We start from the raw sequence: 15,408 nt of genomic DNA, 5'->3' as shown, positions 1-15,408 counted from the left end.
AGGAAGGTCTTGCAATTCCCAGTCCAACCTGCAGTTTCACACGCTGACAGGGGATGATTCATTATGTGGGTAAAAACGAAAGCCACTGATAATAGAAGAAAATGCATTTTCAGTTATCTGGCTTCCTTGCTTGTTTGGCTCCACTAACTTATTTTTTTGCTGCACCAATGCAGGATCTTAGTTCCTTAACCGGGGATCAAACCTGCACCCCGTGCTTTGGAAGCGTGGAGTCTTAACCACTGGAGGGCCAGGGAAGTCCCTGGCCCCACTAACTTTTTTTCTTTAATTATTTTATTTATTTTATTTATTTATTTTTGGCTGCGTTGGGTCTTCGTTGATGCGCGCGGGCTTTCTTTAGTTGCGGCGAGCGGGGGCTAACCTTCGTTGCAGTGCGCGGGTTTCTCATTGCGGAGGCCTCTCTTGTTGCGGAGCATGGGCTCTAGGTGCATGCGCTTCAGTAGTTGTGGCATGCGGGCTCAGTTGTTGTGGCTCGCGGGCTCTAGAGCACAGGCTCAGTAGTTGTGGCCCATGGGCTTAGTTGCTCCGCGGCATGTGGGATCTTCCTGGACCAGGGCTCGAATCCCTGTCCCCTGCATTGGCAGGTGGATTCTTAACCACTGTGCGCCCAGGGAAGTCCACCCACTAACTGTTTACCAGGGATATTGCTGCCGTTCCTGGACAAATTCAGTTGCCCCCTTTCTTCTTCTTTTTTGACGATGGTGATCACACCTGATGGCTAATGTTTTATGCTCATTTATTATGGACCAGGAAGTGTTCCCAGCATTTCACGTGCACTATCTCACGCACTTCTCACAGACTAAGAAATGGCTGTTAGTATCCCTGTGTCTTACAGACAAGGCACAGAAATGACACACTCGTCAGGGTCCCAGAGAAGGAGCAGAGCCGGGAGCCGGACCAGAGTCTGTGTGACGCCGGATCCCAAGGTCTTAACCCGAGGTCGGCACGTTATGGCCCAGGGCCAATTGCGGGCCATCCCCTGTCTTTGTAAAGTTTCCTGGGAACACAGCCATCCCATTCATTTCAGTATTGCCTGTGTTGTCGGCTACAAGGGCAGAGTAAGCTGGGCAGATCCTATGGCCCACAGGGCTGGAAATGCTTACTGTCTGGCTCTACAGAAAACGTTGACCAGCCTCTGCCTGTAACACTATGCAGTACTGCCTCTTTCATTTGACTTGGTTTCTAAAAGAAGAACTTAAAATAGAGGGGGGAGCTGGGGAGAAAGAACTCACTCAGATTGAGCCTTACTGTGTGCCAGGAAATGTGCTGGTTAATTGCTTAAGTTTACTGAGGAATAAGAAAAAACAGACAAGCTGGAAAACTAAATTTTGAACAGTCTTTTCAATACCTCTTTAAAAAAGAGCTGGAAATATGTGGTTCTAAATATACATACACATATATATGCATTTGCAAATATAGTAATAACATAATTACATTGACATGGATCTGATAAATGTACTAGACATTAACATATTATATATACAACAGATGCATATTATAAATTTTACCTGTTTCTTCAACTGGAAAGTTTTCTTTTAAAACTGTGGACTGTTGGGAATTCCCTGCTGGTCCAGTGGTTAGGACTCAGTGCTCTCAGTGCTCTCACTGCTGAGGGCCTGGGTTCAATTCCCGGTCAGGTAACTAAGATCCCACAAGTGCACGGCGAGGCCAAAAAGCTAAATAAATAAAACTATGGAATGTCTTCCCTGAGTCACTTTTGAAGCAGAAATTTGGGGTTTGTAGTCTGAAGCCTGCTGTAGCTAGAGAACTATTTATCTATCAAAGTTTCTCTAAGCAGCGTTTTACTACTTGTCTTATGATTGGTTCCTTGGTCTTAAATCATTCTTCTCTGGAGATGCTGCTTTACTTTTATAAGTTGAAAGGTAAATTTGGTGCATGATGACAGTCTGGTGGGTTTTATTTGAGCATGTCATAACCTTTAAAACAACTTTCACTCTGAGTACATAGTGATGCTTATGCTAAAGTCTCAATAAGCATACTGTCCAGGAAATTTGATTGTTTGCAAGTGTCAGAAAACCAACTAAAACTAGCCTAGGCAAAAAAAAAAAAAAAAGCTCATGGAACTGAAAAGGCCAAAAGCTGCAGCTTAGGCCCAGCTGGATCCAGGTGCCCAAATCATGGTCAGGAATCTGACTCTTTCTTCCCTGTTAGCTTCCCAATCTCAGACAGACTCTTGCCTCACCTGTAGGAAAGTGGCCAGCAGCAGCCCCAGCACCCTACAAAGTAGCAGTTCCAGGGAAAGAGCCAGCATCTTCATTGGCAGTGGCTTGGATCACGTGGCTTCCCCTGAACCAATCACTGAGGCCAGGGGCCAGGAATGCTCTGATTGGCCAGGCCTGGGTTATGGTCTCACCCTTGGGGTGGAAGGGTCAGAGTTCTATGGACTCAGGGTTGTCAGGGAAAGGGTGTCTTCCCTGCAAAAAAATTAAAGTGCCCATCCAGAAGATGGAAGAAATGGATGCGGCGGAGACAAAAACAAAGAAGATGTCCATGACATTAGGAAGCATTCCTATTGCCTAAGTGGAGCCTTCCGAACGGGATTTGCCACTAGGGATGTGGGGGGAGGGAAATGACGAATAATCCACTTTTCCATTGGAAAAGTCCCAGGCCAGTCTCCAAGGAAGCAGAGTTGCTCATTTCTCTCCTGTGGTGAACAGGTGTGATGAGAAGCTCAGAGTCGGGGCCTTAGTTGTCCATCCCCAAGAACGGTGGCGTTTCCACGTTCCTGGGACCTCTGAATAGGGCCCGTTGTTGAGGAGGATGTGGCTTTACTGTACCGGGGGTTGAGAAGCCGGCAACTGAGTGAATGACCAGAGAGCATGGGGCCCTTCAGAACAAAGCCTCTTTCTGGTCAAGCTTTGTCATCTACCTGACCTCGTAGGATTTCCTCTACCTTGTGCTTTTACAGGTCCCGTGGGGACCTACTGATGTGATGAGAAATCCTGAGGCTGGGTGTTTTATATCAAAGGCGATTTCCCAAGATCAGTGAAGTGGAGGGCACGGGGCAGCAGACAGCCTCAGACTAGGCCTCCGCAGCAAAAACTCACACACAAGGACCCCTGACGCTGTGTTGTCACCAGATGTCTACAGGCAATGCAGATGACATCGGGGGAGGTGGAGACGGGAGCGCGGGCTGAACCCTTAGCATCCTGCTGAGACAGAACCCGGACCCGGCCAGGAACCGGGCCGCTTCCTGCTTCCTCTGGCAGACCACACCCTTTGTTACCAAACCAGAACCACGTTGCTCCTTCTCTGAACTTAGTTGATGATCATTCATTCATTCATTCATTCATTCCATCTCTCAATCTGGCAAGACCGAATTGAAGCAGGCCAAGTCTAGGGGTAGCAAAAGCTATTTGCAAAAATCCGGCTGTTTTCTCATTAGATTCTATTTCACATTTTATGGACTGACCAGGAAGCTGATTAGAACTTGAAAGGAAAGGAAAAACCGTAAGGTTGAAGATTTACAAGAAAATGGGAAAATTAGATGGGCCAGATCTCCTTTAACACAGCTGGGAAAAACCCAAACGAATGGCTTTTCTGAACAGCTCAAAGGGACTTAATTCTTTTAAGTTCCAAAACCTAAAAATAATGTATAACTTGGCGGTTCTGTGTTCTAAATGTATAATCCTGATTTCTCACACTGAAACCCCGTACATAATTTACCCTTTTCTTGGGGACATAGAATTATTACCCGTCTCTGAGTTACGGTGACACCCCGGGAGCTGTTGAGATAAAGGCCTTTTGTCCTGGCACCAAGAAGCCCCCTCTCCTGGCTTCTGAGATCTACTGGCCATGTTTTCTAGTCTCCATTCTGTCTTTCCAGGTCCATGGCTCCTCCATGCTGGGGTCAGTGTGCTTCCTCGCCACCATCACCCCTACCCCCCAGGCCCTTCCAGACTGTGGGAATTAAGCTCCACATCTATGTATGTTAAATTCTTCTGTAAGGAAGACGATCTCTTCTCCCTCCTTTATGTACTTACTCGCTAATGTATCTAGGTCAGTATGGACTCATGCATACTGATTTTACAGTTTGAGTTTATAATCCAATACTCATTAAGTATTTCTTCGCTCAAATTCTTCCAGCCTTGGCCACTGGGAGCTCTTTCAGATTGCTTACTGTGTCCTTGAGCATCTCCCCACCTTTTCGTTTTGGGCACTTCCTTACTCTCTGCTGTTACAAGATGCGCCAGGCTTAGCATGTATTTTCCCCATCCCAGCCCCAGAATCAAAGTGCTTTTTATTTACACTCCGTTTGCCAACCGTTCAGCTCAGTCAGCGAACACCTACCATAGCAGGCACTCTGCTGGGTGCCAGCACAGCCAGCAATTGGCTGGTAAATATTTAATGACCAGCTCTCTGGAAAAAGTAAAGTACATGGATGCATAGCATAAGGTTTACTGATATAAAGAATGTGTAGCACAGTCTATCCATGTAACAAGAAATACAGTACTCTTTCTTATAAATTCTATATAGCCAGCTAAGTCTCACAGAATGCTTTCATTGACTTTAGCTGAACTCTTGTATCCATAGCCAATTTCTCATTGCAGTTGACGAATGAGAGAGTTCCCAACCTGAGCACTCGTGGGTATTTTTGGATATTTTGGATTTATGAATAATACAAGTGAAAAAAGAAAGACGTTAGAACTCCACATGTTCATCAGTGACATGAGTGAGTTTCTTGCTGCATCAGATAATAATTTTCAAATACTGGAAGAACGTTTCCCCAATTTTTTGCTCTATTCATAACATAATGGCTAAGACACAACATGCTTTTGTATAAGCTGCATTGTTAACATTTTCTCCATTACTGTCTTAAGTCTAGGCAATCAACAAAACAAACAAACAAACAAAATCAAGCTCTACATGAACCACCATTATTAAACCTATTTATAAAAGTTTTTAAAAATCAAGCCCTCATTTATAACATTTCCTGATTTCTATGTTGTAATACGCACTCCACGGTCAATTTCCAGCTCCCAGTGACACATCCCTGAATACAGAGAAGGAAAGAGAGGTGTGGTAACACATTACTATGTAGCATTTCCAACAGAAACATATAGTAGAGTGAAATAAACTCAAGAGCATAGGTAATAATAAAATAGAGTAAAATAATTAAGAAGAGGTGAGTTTTAAGTTTGTATCACCTTTTTTTCTGATATAATTTAATGGTAAATTTATGTAAGTTAATTCTTATTAATGGCTGTGTTTATCAACCAGTTCGCAAAATTCCTGGACATTTAACAATCGGTTCTCGTGAGCGGGTACCAGCTGGGCCCAGGACTCCTCTGGTACAGCAGTAAACATACCACAGGTCTTCCCGGATGGAGGCTGGGGTCCTCTGAGCTGCTTCCAGGGCGTGGCATGTACCAGATGAATAACACTTCCATAAGACAGTTGTCAGTGTTCCTAGAAAATCCCATTTCTAAGTAGCCCATGCGATGTCTTGTGGTTTTTCACACAATCTAATGGTCATTTCCTTTTTTTAACTCGGAAAATATCCTATCATTCACTAACCAATCGTCTAAGATCCGTTTGTGAGTATGGAAAGCAGGTAATAAATCATGACTTCGAGTAACCTAGAAGTCCTAAGAGCACAGGTATTGGAGTCAAATTGTGTCACCACTTCCTGGCCGTGAGAAGTTGGGCAAGTCATTTAACCTCTCTGAGCTTCAGTTTCTTAATCCACACAATGAGGGGTAAAATGCCTCCTGCAAGATTATTCTGGAGATCAGATGAGACCACATGCATTAAGTGCCCAGCACAGTCTGTGGCACATCTGTGGCTTCTCTACACAGTGGCTCATAGCCGTTGTATTGTCCACAATTACTTACAAATGGCAGAGCACATAACAAGCTCTCCAAGGGCAAGGTCTAAGTTTCCACCTTCTCTGCAGGCTCCAGGGCTTCCTGGCAGAATTCATGTGTACTGTAGGCACTCGATGTGCAAACTACTTCGAATTTTTTTTAGTGTTTCCCGTTCAACTTATACTCTTTACAGGGTTAGAAGCAGATATTGGAGAGATAACACAAAGAACAAATAGATAATTTGAAAAAAAATGGATAGTGTTTTCTTGAGTAAATCATTGATCTGTGTTTATTAAAGCTAATATAAATTCAGCTGTGGATGTGGTCATGGTTAATCCAGGTGGTTGACAACCTGCTTTTTTTTTTTTTTTCGGTACACGGGCCTCTCACTGTTGTGGCCTCTCCCGTTGCGGAGCACAGGCTCCAGACGCGCAGGTTCAGTGGCCATGTCTCACGGGCCTAGCCGCTCTGTGGCATGTGGGATCTTCCCGGACCGGGGCACGAACCCGTGTTCCCTACATCGGCAGGCGGACTCTCAACCACTGCACCACCAGGGAAGCCCCAACCTGCTATTTTAAAGGTAGTATGGAAAAGAAATCAGGAGTATCACATATGCTACCTCAAAAACAAAACAAAAAACCCAACCATGGCAACATACCATATGGTCAGAGAACAGACACAAAGAAAGAGAAAAGGCATTAGCGTGTACTTTTCAACTAAAGTTTCTAAAAACAGACTTGAAGACTTCCCTGGTGACACAGTGGATAAGAATCCACCTGCCAGTGCAGGGGACACAGGTTCGAGCCCTGGTCTGGGAAGATCCCATATGTCGTGGAGGAACTAAGCCCATGCGCCACAACTACTGAGCCTGCGCTCTAGAGCCCACGTGCCACAACTGCTGAGCCCATGTGCCCCAGCTACTGCAGCCCATGCGCCTAGAGCCCACACTCCGAAACAAGAGAAGCCACCACAAGGAGAAGCCTGCGCACCACAACAAGAGTAGCCCCCCGCTCGCCGCAACTAAAGAAAGCCTGCACGTAGCAACGAAAACCCAACACAGACAAAAATAAATAGAATTAAATCTAAAATAAATAAATAATAAAAACAAACTTGTTGATAACTGACCTTGACCCCATGCTTCCTGTACAGCCCAGAGCTAGCTTTTAATGTGAGTCTTCTTCTTATGTTTGCTTTTCTCCCTGCCTGTATCGTTGTAGTTGCCAGCAGCAATTTCTGAGAAAACCTTGACCTTCCCTTTGATAAAGCAAGCCGGGAAACTAGAGAAAACCAACTTTAACCATCCAACTAAAGCTACCCTCAACCAACATGCTTCAGAGAAAAAAAAAAAAAAAAAAACCTTTATTTTTAAATTTTTAAACCCGACGAGCTAGGAGTCTCTGCTGCGTTTATACATCTTTGGCTTCTTCCCACTAGGGGCCCTATCGTTCGGGCTCTGTGTGCTGCAAGCAACAGAAACCAGCTCTAGCCAGCCTCAGGGATGGAGCACTTCAGGGTAGCACCCCAGCCAGTGCTCAAAACCAGCTTCCTTATTTTCCCCACCATGTTCACAGCAGCATAGTTATAATAGCCATGAGGTAGAAACCACCCAAGTGCCCATGACGCTTAATGGATAAACAAAATACACTCTAAACTGTATGGTGGAATATTATTTAGCCTTAAAAATGAAGGAAGGGCTTCCCTGGTGGCGCAGTGGTTGAGAGTCCGCCTGCCGATGCAGGGGACACGGGTTCATGCCCCAGTCCGGGAGGATCCCGCATGCCGCGGAGCGGCCGGGCCCGTGAGCCATGGCCGCTGAGCCTGCGCGTCCGGAGCCTGTGCTCCACAACGAGAGAGGCCACAGCAGTGAGAGGCCCGCCTACCACACACACACAAAAATAATAAAATAAAAGAAGGAAATTCTGACATGTTACAACATGGATGAACCTTGAGGGCATTATGCTAAGTGAAATACGCCAGTCACAAAAAGACAGGTACCATGTGATTTCACTTATTTGAGGTACTTGGTACTTAGAGTAGTCCAATTCATAGAGACAGAATGTTGGTCACCACGGGCTGGGTGGCGGAGGGAATGGGGAGTTGTTGTCTAATGGTTAATAGAGTTTACGTTTTGCAAGACGAAAAAGTTCTGGAGATCCATCTCACAGAAATGTGACTATACTTAACACCACTGAACTGTATACTTTAAAATGGCTAAGATGATAAATTTTATGTTGCAGGTTATTTACCACAATCTGAAAAATAAATAAACAGCTTCCCTCTCTCCATGTCTGGGCTCCACTCCCTCATGCTGGCTGCATTCTGAAGTCCCACCAGGTCACTCCAGATCCTGGTGTCCAGCCAAGTCTTCTTGGTTCTCCTTGGCTCTGATTGGATCACTTGCCCCACCACTGAACCAATCAGTATGTCCAGGGAGTGTGATTGGTTGATTGCTTAGCCCCACCCACAGCAATGGGCCGACAGATTGGGAGGGAGATTCCTGGAATTTCCAGAAGAGCCAGGTGGGTTGCGGCCTGTCCACTACGGCAGTGGATCACTTGAGGCATGAGATATGAGCACTCCCTTCAGCACCCTGGCAGTTAGTGGGCAGTGAGGCACATCTACCTGAGCATCCCAGCACAAAAGGGAATTCCTCCACACTACCCGTGGTCTCTCGATTTGTTTTCTCTCAGGCGGGGGTAAAACATATTCAAATTTCCCCCTTCCCACCTTCAGCCCTTTCATTCGATAAATCTTTATTAAATCGATGAGGAAAGGTTGTAGGAATGATTGAGGCAAGACAGCCCCAGAGGAGAGGACGGGAAGGGATCGGATGGATGGAGAAGTGAGTGCAAGGCAGGAGCAGGACACCTCAGCTTCTGAAAGGAGAGAAAGGAAGAAAGCTTAGGTGGAGACCGAGGTGCCCACAGTGGAGAGAAATTCGAATCTTCACATAAGGTAACAGAGTTCTGGAACACTGCCAAGTCCGTTCCTGAGACAGGTTTCAACGGGGCCAGTGTCATCATAAATGCTGGGCCAGGTGTCGCCAGGCAATTGGAGTTTGATTTTCCCGAACAGTGTTCTCCCTGACTCCAAAAAAGTCTTCAGGGGAATTCACCAGATTCTTGACTTGGCTGGGAAAGACTGTAGCTAAAAGACTGGTTTGGGAACCTGAGTGAGTGGAGAACCTTCCTCTTGAATACAATCCAGCTGGAGCTATAGGAAGTTCTGTCTGCCAGTGCTCCTATTTCGGAAGCATTCTGTCCTGTTTCTCATTATGTGTCTGCAGTCTGCAGAAAGAGAAACGTGACCGCCACAGGCGGCAAACCTTTGAACTTAGCTTCTTCCTTGAAAAGTGTGTTTTTTTCTGCCAAGAGACTGGGGGCGGGGCAGAGAAGGGAGAGAGAGACAGAGAGGGAAAGAGCTTTCCAGAACCCCAGTCCCACCACCCTCTCCACCACCACCTGAGCTTGGTGAAGTCCTTAACCTCTCCAAGCCTCATTTGTAAGCTAGGAATAAGGAGAGCTCCTCCCCTTCAGGGCTATCGCGAGAAATCGGTGAGTAATTACAGTAAATGGTAGCATTCACGATGTCACGGTTTAACCACTAGGCTCGGGGAGGGATGGCCACAACAGCATTAACCAAGACAAAGCCAGGTGTCAGCACCTCTCAGCATTTGCTTCTCCCGGTGTAGATGGATTTTGATGTGCTCTCTAATGAAAGTAGCTACAGACATCTTCCGCCGGGTCAGATGAAAAAAGGTTCCCTCGATAGATATTTATGGAGCGTCTGGCAAGAATCAGATGTGGCAGATGTTGAGGATCACAGGCTAATGAGCCAGCTGGGTTTCGAGCCAGTTGGGGTGCCTGCCACCCCAGAGCTCTCGGCTTCGGGGAACAGGTGGAATGGGAGTGCCAGGGAGACACACAGTGTGGATGTGTGTGTCCTGGAGAGCTGGGCTTGAATCTCGGAGATGTGTTCATTCATTCTTTCAACCAGTATTTAAGGACCTACTGTGTATGTGCCAAGGGTTTATTCTAGGAGCTGAGGATACGGTGCTGAGCAAGGTAGACAAAAAGCTGTCAGCCTCTCAGAGCTCAGAGGTGGCATTGTACCAGCTCAGACGCTCACTGCCAAATCTGTGGTCCTGGGAAAGTCACTAGGTCTTGCTCAGCCTCGGGCTCATCACAGAGCATCAGGGGTATTAAATGAGGTAATGCATGTGAATCTCTTGACTGGGTGCCTGGCACGAAGGCTGCACCCAATAAATGGTGGTGTGATAGTGTGCAAGGTGACCCATGGTGGGGACCGCCATCCCAAATTTGGGGAGAGTGTGGGAGGGATTCTTGGGAGAAGTGACTTATACGCCGAAATCTAGGGCAGCAATTATGTCGCCGGGACAGAAAGGTGAAGACCACCCCAGCTGCTCGTAACCTCCCCTGACCCTCTTGTCTGCCCCTGCAGGTCTCCTTCCCATGGGTGAGGGGCCCAGCACCTTGGCCAAGGCCACAGCCACCTTGGGCCACCCAGCAACTGAACCAGTCACCCTCACCAACACAGACCCCCTTCTACCCGGGCATCTGGACAGCGCCAGTGCAGAGGAGCTGGTCGCAGGGGTCCCCCGAGCCCCCCATGGTCCCACCAGCCTCCCACAGGCGGCCCGTGAGTGCCAGCGAGAAGATGTTCTCCTTCGAGGTGGACAGAGCCGCCCACAGCGTTCCCATCATCAGGCAAGGTACTCATGGGCGCTTCCTTGGCGGCTTAGGGGAGGGGCTTTTGCTAGGAGGATGGGTCTCAGTTTCTGCTTTCCCCTTTTTTTAAAAATTTTTATTGAGGTGCTGTTGATTTATAGTGTTGTGTTAGTTTCAGGTATGCAGCACACTGAATCTGTTCAACATATACATGTATCCACTCTTTTTTAGATTCTTTTCCCATATAGACCATTACAGAGTATTGAGGAGAGTTCCCTGTGCTATCCAGTAGGTCCTTCTTAGTTATCTCTTTTATGTATAGTATTGTGTATGTCAATCCCTCTCTTCCAATTTATCCCTCCCACCACTTATTCCCGGTAACCATAAGTTTATTTTCTACATCTGTAACTCTATCTCTGTTTTGTAGATAAGTTCATTTGTACCTTTTTTTAGATTCCACATATAAGCAATATGGTATGATATTTGTCTTTCTCTGGCTTTTGCTTATGTTCTCTGGTTCTGAAGTAGAACATAATCAAATGTGAAAAAATTGGGATAAGCAGAAAGTTAGAAAACAGTAAAAGATAAGCTGTCACCCTTATCACCAGAATTCTCCCTGTTGACTTTTTGGTACAAACTCCTCCAAGACTGTGCTCTGCCCATCTGCACACGTCAGTACCTCTGTGGTGAGTGTGTGTGTGTGTGTGTGTGTTTGTACATATATATGAATATATATGAATCTGTATCAGAATCTAAATTTATATACTTCAACTCAGATGTACAGACATATTGGTAACTGAAATCCCTCTTGCCTTAGGAGGTTTTTAAATATTTTATTACCATTTTACAGGTAAGAGGAGACTGAGGCTTATGGAGAAAATTACTTCTCCAGAGGTTATGTATTCAATCTAATCTAAAATAACGCTTTTCAGTCAAATTTAAGGCTGGTTATCTCAGTGACTGTCACTCACAGCCTGGTCACTTTGGGGACACACAGCCATCAGGGTTTCCTTATCCCCCCCCTCCCCCCCAGAAGGCCTCATGGCACTTGGGGAGGAGACTTCCTGTCTGTCACCATCCTCTTGGCCTTGCCAGGCTTACTGGCAGAGTAGCTGGGTCGACTTAGTCCCTGGCATGATTCCCAGGTTTCTTCTGTGGCCACTGGTGTGAAGGTCCCATTCTCTGTTTTCCGTGTCCCAGCCCCAGACCCCTCTGAGTCCCCAGGTCTCTCGATGCCTCCACACCCTTCCCTGGTCTCACTCAGGACCACTCACCTAGTCACTTCCCTCAGCCATTCAAATAATAGTTATTATTCTGAAATAAACAGACTAAGGAGCAAATGAAAGGTATCTCTGCAGTTTACATCATCATCATCATCATCTAAGGAACGCTCATGTACCAACCACCCAAGTTAAGAAATTACTCAGCCATTTCCCCCCAGCATTTTTTTAAATTTAATTTTATTTATTTCTTTATTTATGGCTGTGTTGGGTCTTCACTTCTGTGCGAGGGCTTTCTCCAGCTGCGGCGAGCAGGGGCCACTCTTCATCGCGGTGCGCGGGCCTCTAACCATCGCGGCCTCTCTTGTTGCGGAGCACAAGTTCCAGCCGTGCAGGCTCAGTAGTCGTGGCTCACGGGTCCAGCTGCTCCGTGGCATGTGGGATCTTCCCAGACCAGGGTTCGAACCCGTGTCCCCTGCATTGGCAGGCAGACTCTCAACCACTGCGCCACCAGAGAAGCCCCCACCCCAGCATTTTAATGTGAAAACGTTCAAACATACAGCAAAACAAAAAGAATTTTACAGAGACAGCTCTCCTCCTAATTCTACCGCTAACACTTTGCTGTACTCTTTATTACATTTCTGTCTACCCATCCTTCTTGTCCTGCATTAATCCATCTTATTTTTTGGATGCATTTCAAAATAAATAGCACACATCTGTAGTCCTCCCCCTAAATGTTTTAGCACATATACCATTAACTAGAACTCAACATGTTTTGTCTCCTTCATGTAAAATGAACACAGAATGTGTATTAGTTATCATGATTGCATAACGAATTCTCCCCAAACGTAGCAGCCTAAAGCAAAATCAAACATGTGTTATCATCTATACGGTTTCTGTGGGGTCAGGAATTTGGCAGCAGCTTAGCAGGACGGCTGTGGCTCAGGGTCCCTCGTAAGGCTGCAGTCATCTGAAGGCTTGACCTGGGCCAGAGGATCCACTTCGAACACGGCTGCTCACATGGGTGTCAGCAGGAGGCCCCTGTTCCTCACCACATGGGCCTCCCCAGAGAGTGGCTCGAGCATTCTCATGACACGGCAGCTGCTCCTCCTGAGCAAGTGATCCTGGAGGACAAGATGGAAATGGCAACATCTCTTGTGACTAAGCCTCAGAAGTCATGCTCTGTCATTGTTGCAATATCCTGCTGGTTACCCAGGGCGTCACCCTCCAGTGTGGGAGAAGACTACACACGGGCCTGAAGACCAGGAGGCGGGGATTATCAGCAGTCATCTTGGAGGCCGGCTACCACAGCCTGCCCTCGGGTCCTCAATGATTCACACTCCTCCTCCTCTCTCCCGAGGCCCCCCAAAATCTCACCCCAGTAACAGCATCGGCTCAAATTCCAGAATCTCGTCTAAATCAAGTCCAGGTACAGATGGGGCTCATGGGTGTAGTACGTTACGTTCAGCTCATCAAGTACTACTTCCAGAAATCTGAAGACCTCTGAACAAAGGGTCTGTCCCTCACACACCCAGCACATATTGGTGGGACAGACATAGCATCACTGCTACATACACTCCTCTTGTTCCAAAAGAAGAAAAACAGGAAACACACAGGAGTCCCTGGCCCAAAGCAGTTCTGAAGTCCAGCTGGGAAAATATCGGCAGTTCCTTGACTGGGCTTCAGTCCAACTCTTGCCCAGAAATGACTTTCCAGGGCTCTTGGCTCTGCCCCTGGTCCGTGAGTTCCGCCTTCTGAGTCGTCCTCCCTTTCCTATGAAAGGTGTCCCATGGATGTGGCTGCATAGTTTTATAGCCTGCTTCCTGCCTGTAGAAGCTTGGGGGTCCAGACGCTTCTTTGACTTTTGTGGGTCTCTGTCAGTCTGAGTTGGCAGTGCTTCTTATTGGGGTTCATCCTATCAGGCAAAACCCACGCCCACAGACTTTTTTGTCACAAGCCCTTCCACCATGGGCTTCTGCAAAGACTGACAAAGGACAGAAGCTTCTTAGAAGCCCAGTTCTTTGACCGAAGGGTTCTCTTGGACACTGCCCTGGATCTGTATTCTTAACAAAGGATTTTACAACCACACCCTCAGCTTCTTCTCTGGACTGTGTTTTCTTGAGAGTGCCCTTGATTTGATCTTTGCCCAGAACCTGTTTCTTACATTTCATTTGCCACCTGGAGAGGCAGGGAATTTTCAAGCCCAGAACATTGCCCTGATTTAACAGCCCTTCCTTTAACTGTCTCTCCCCCTCACATTTCACTATAAGTAGCAAGAAGTAACCAGGCAGCACCTTCCAAGACTCTGTCTGGGACTCTCTTTAGCTTGACCACTTAGCCTCATCACAAACATTTTCTACCTTCCTCATGACCACAGGCAACGTGTTAGGAAACCTTCTGCCACCACCTAACAAGGATCCCTTAACCCCAGTAACATTTTCCTCACTTTCCTGGAACCCTTCTCTCACTGCCTCCTCAAAGGCCATTGGGCTTCTACTAAGACTATTCACGCTTTCTCAAAGACTCTTGGCCAAAGTCCTCCAGCTTCTGGCCACTGTTCCATCCCAAACCACTCCACATTTTAGGGTTTTTGTTAAATTTTGCACCACTCCTGGTGCCCAAACCTGTATTTGCTACTTATTGTTGCATAACAAATTACTGCAGGATGTAATGGCCTAAAACAACAGTAAACATTTATTATCTCATAGCTTCTCTGAGGCAGGAAGTTGGGAATGGCTTAGCTGGGGGATTCTTGCTCAGGCTTGTCCATGAGGTGGCAGTAATGGTGGTGGCTGGGCTGTGGTCCTCTGGGGGCTTGTCTGGGGCTGGAGGACCCACCTCCAGGATGGGTCACTCCCATGGCTTTTGGTAAGAGGCCTCAGTTCTTCACTAAGTGCACCTCTCCATACGTTGCTTGAGCATCCTCAAGCTGCCAGCTCCTCCAGACAAGTGGTCCTAGCGAGTGAGGCAGAAGCTGCAATGTCTTTTATGATCTAACCTCAGGAATCAAACTGTGTCATTTCTGCAATATCCTTGGTTACATAGAGAAGCTTTGTTACGGACTGAATTGCATTCCCCCAAAATGCATATGCTGAGGCCTCAATCCCAATATCGCAGAATGTGACCATATTTGGAGATAGTGTATTGAAATAGATGAGTAAGTTCAAATGAGATGATTGGGTGGGCCCTAATCCAAGGGCTGGTGTCCTTGTAAGAAGAGAGAGAGAGACGCCAGGGATGCACGTGCACAGAGAAAAGGGCATGTGAGGACACAGCAGGAAGGTGGCCGTCTGCAAGCCAAGGAGAGAGGCCTAACCCTGCCCACACCTTGATCTTGGACTTCCAGCCTCCAGAACTGTGAGAAAATGAATTTATTTTGTTAAGACCTCCTGTGGTGTTTTGTTATGGCAGCCCCAGCTAACTAATATAAAGTCCATCCAGTATTGCAGAGGATGATGCAAGGGTCTGAATACCAGGAGACAAGAATCAGTGGGGCCATCTTGGAGACTGGCTACCACACCCTGAAAGGTGTAGATCTTGAATGTGCTCACTGAGTTTTGCCAGTCGTGCACAACTATGTAACCCAAATTCCTATCAAGATATAGAACATTACCATCACCCCAGAAAGTTCCCTCATGTCCCTCCCCAGTCAAT

General features: G+C 46.8%; 1 protein-coding gene and 1 pseudogene across 2 annotated transcripts in view; both read left to right on the top strand.

Annotated features, from left to right (window-relative positions):
• The window catches only part of LOC309808912 (centrosomal protein of 78 kDa-like), an 823,590-nt pseudogene that overhangs the window by 336,871 nt on the left and 471,311 nt on the right, over positions 1-15,408 (top strand). The gene's annotated exons all lie outside the window — the stretch shown is intronic.
• The window catches only part of LOC309808094 (forkhead-associated domain-containing protein 1-like), a gene marked incomplete at both ends in the record, with an annotated part of 70,490 nt that overhangs the window by 23,678 nt on the left and 31,404 nt on the right, over positions 1-15,408 (top strand). Inside the window, one exon of the mRNA XM_082628096.1 lies at positions 10,308-10,578. Within this exon, the coding sequence (XP_082484222.1) occupies positions 10,308-10,578 (271 nt within the window). The remainder of the gene's footprint in view (positions 1-10,307; positions 10,579-15,408) is intronic.

This window comes from Mesoplodon mirus (assembly GCF_964341445.2).
Source record: "Mesoplodon mirus genome assembly, chromosome: 7".
NCBI classification, from domain to species: domain Eukaryota; kingdom Metazoa; phylum Chordata; class Mammalia; order Artiodactyla; family Ziphiidae; genus Mesoplodon; species Mesoplodon mirus.
The sequence above is the reverse complement of the archived record's forward strand: the minus strand, read 5'-3'. Positions and strand labels throughout refer to the sequence as shown.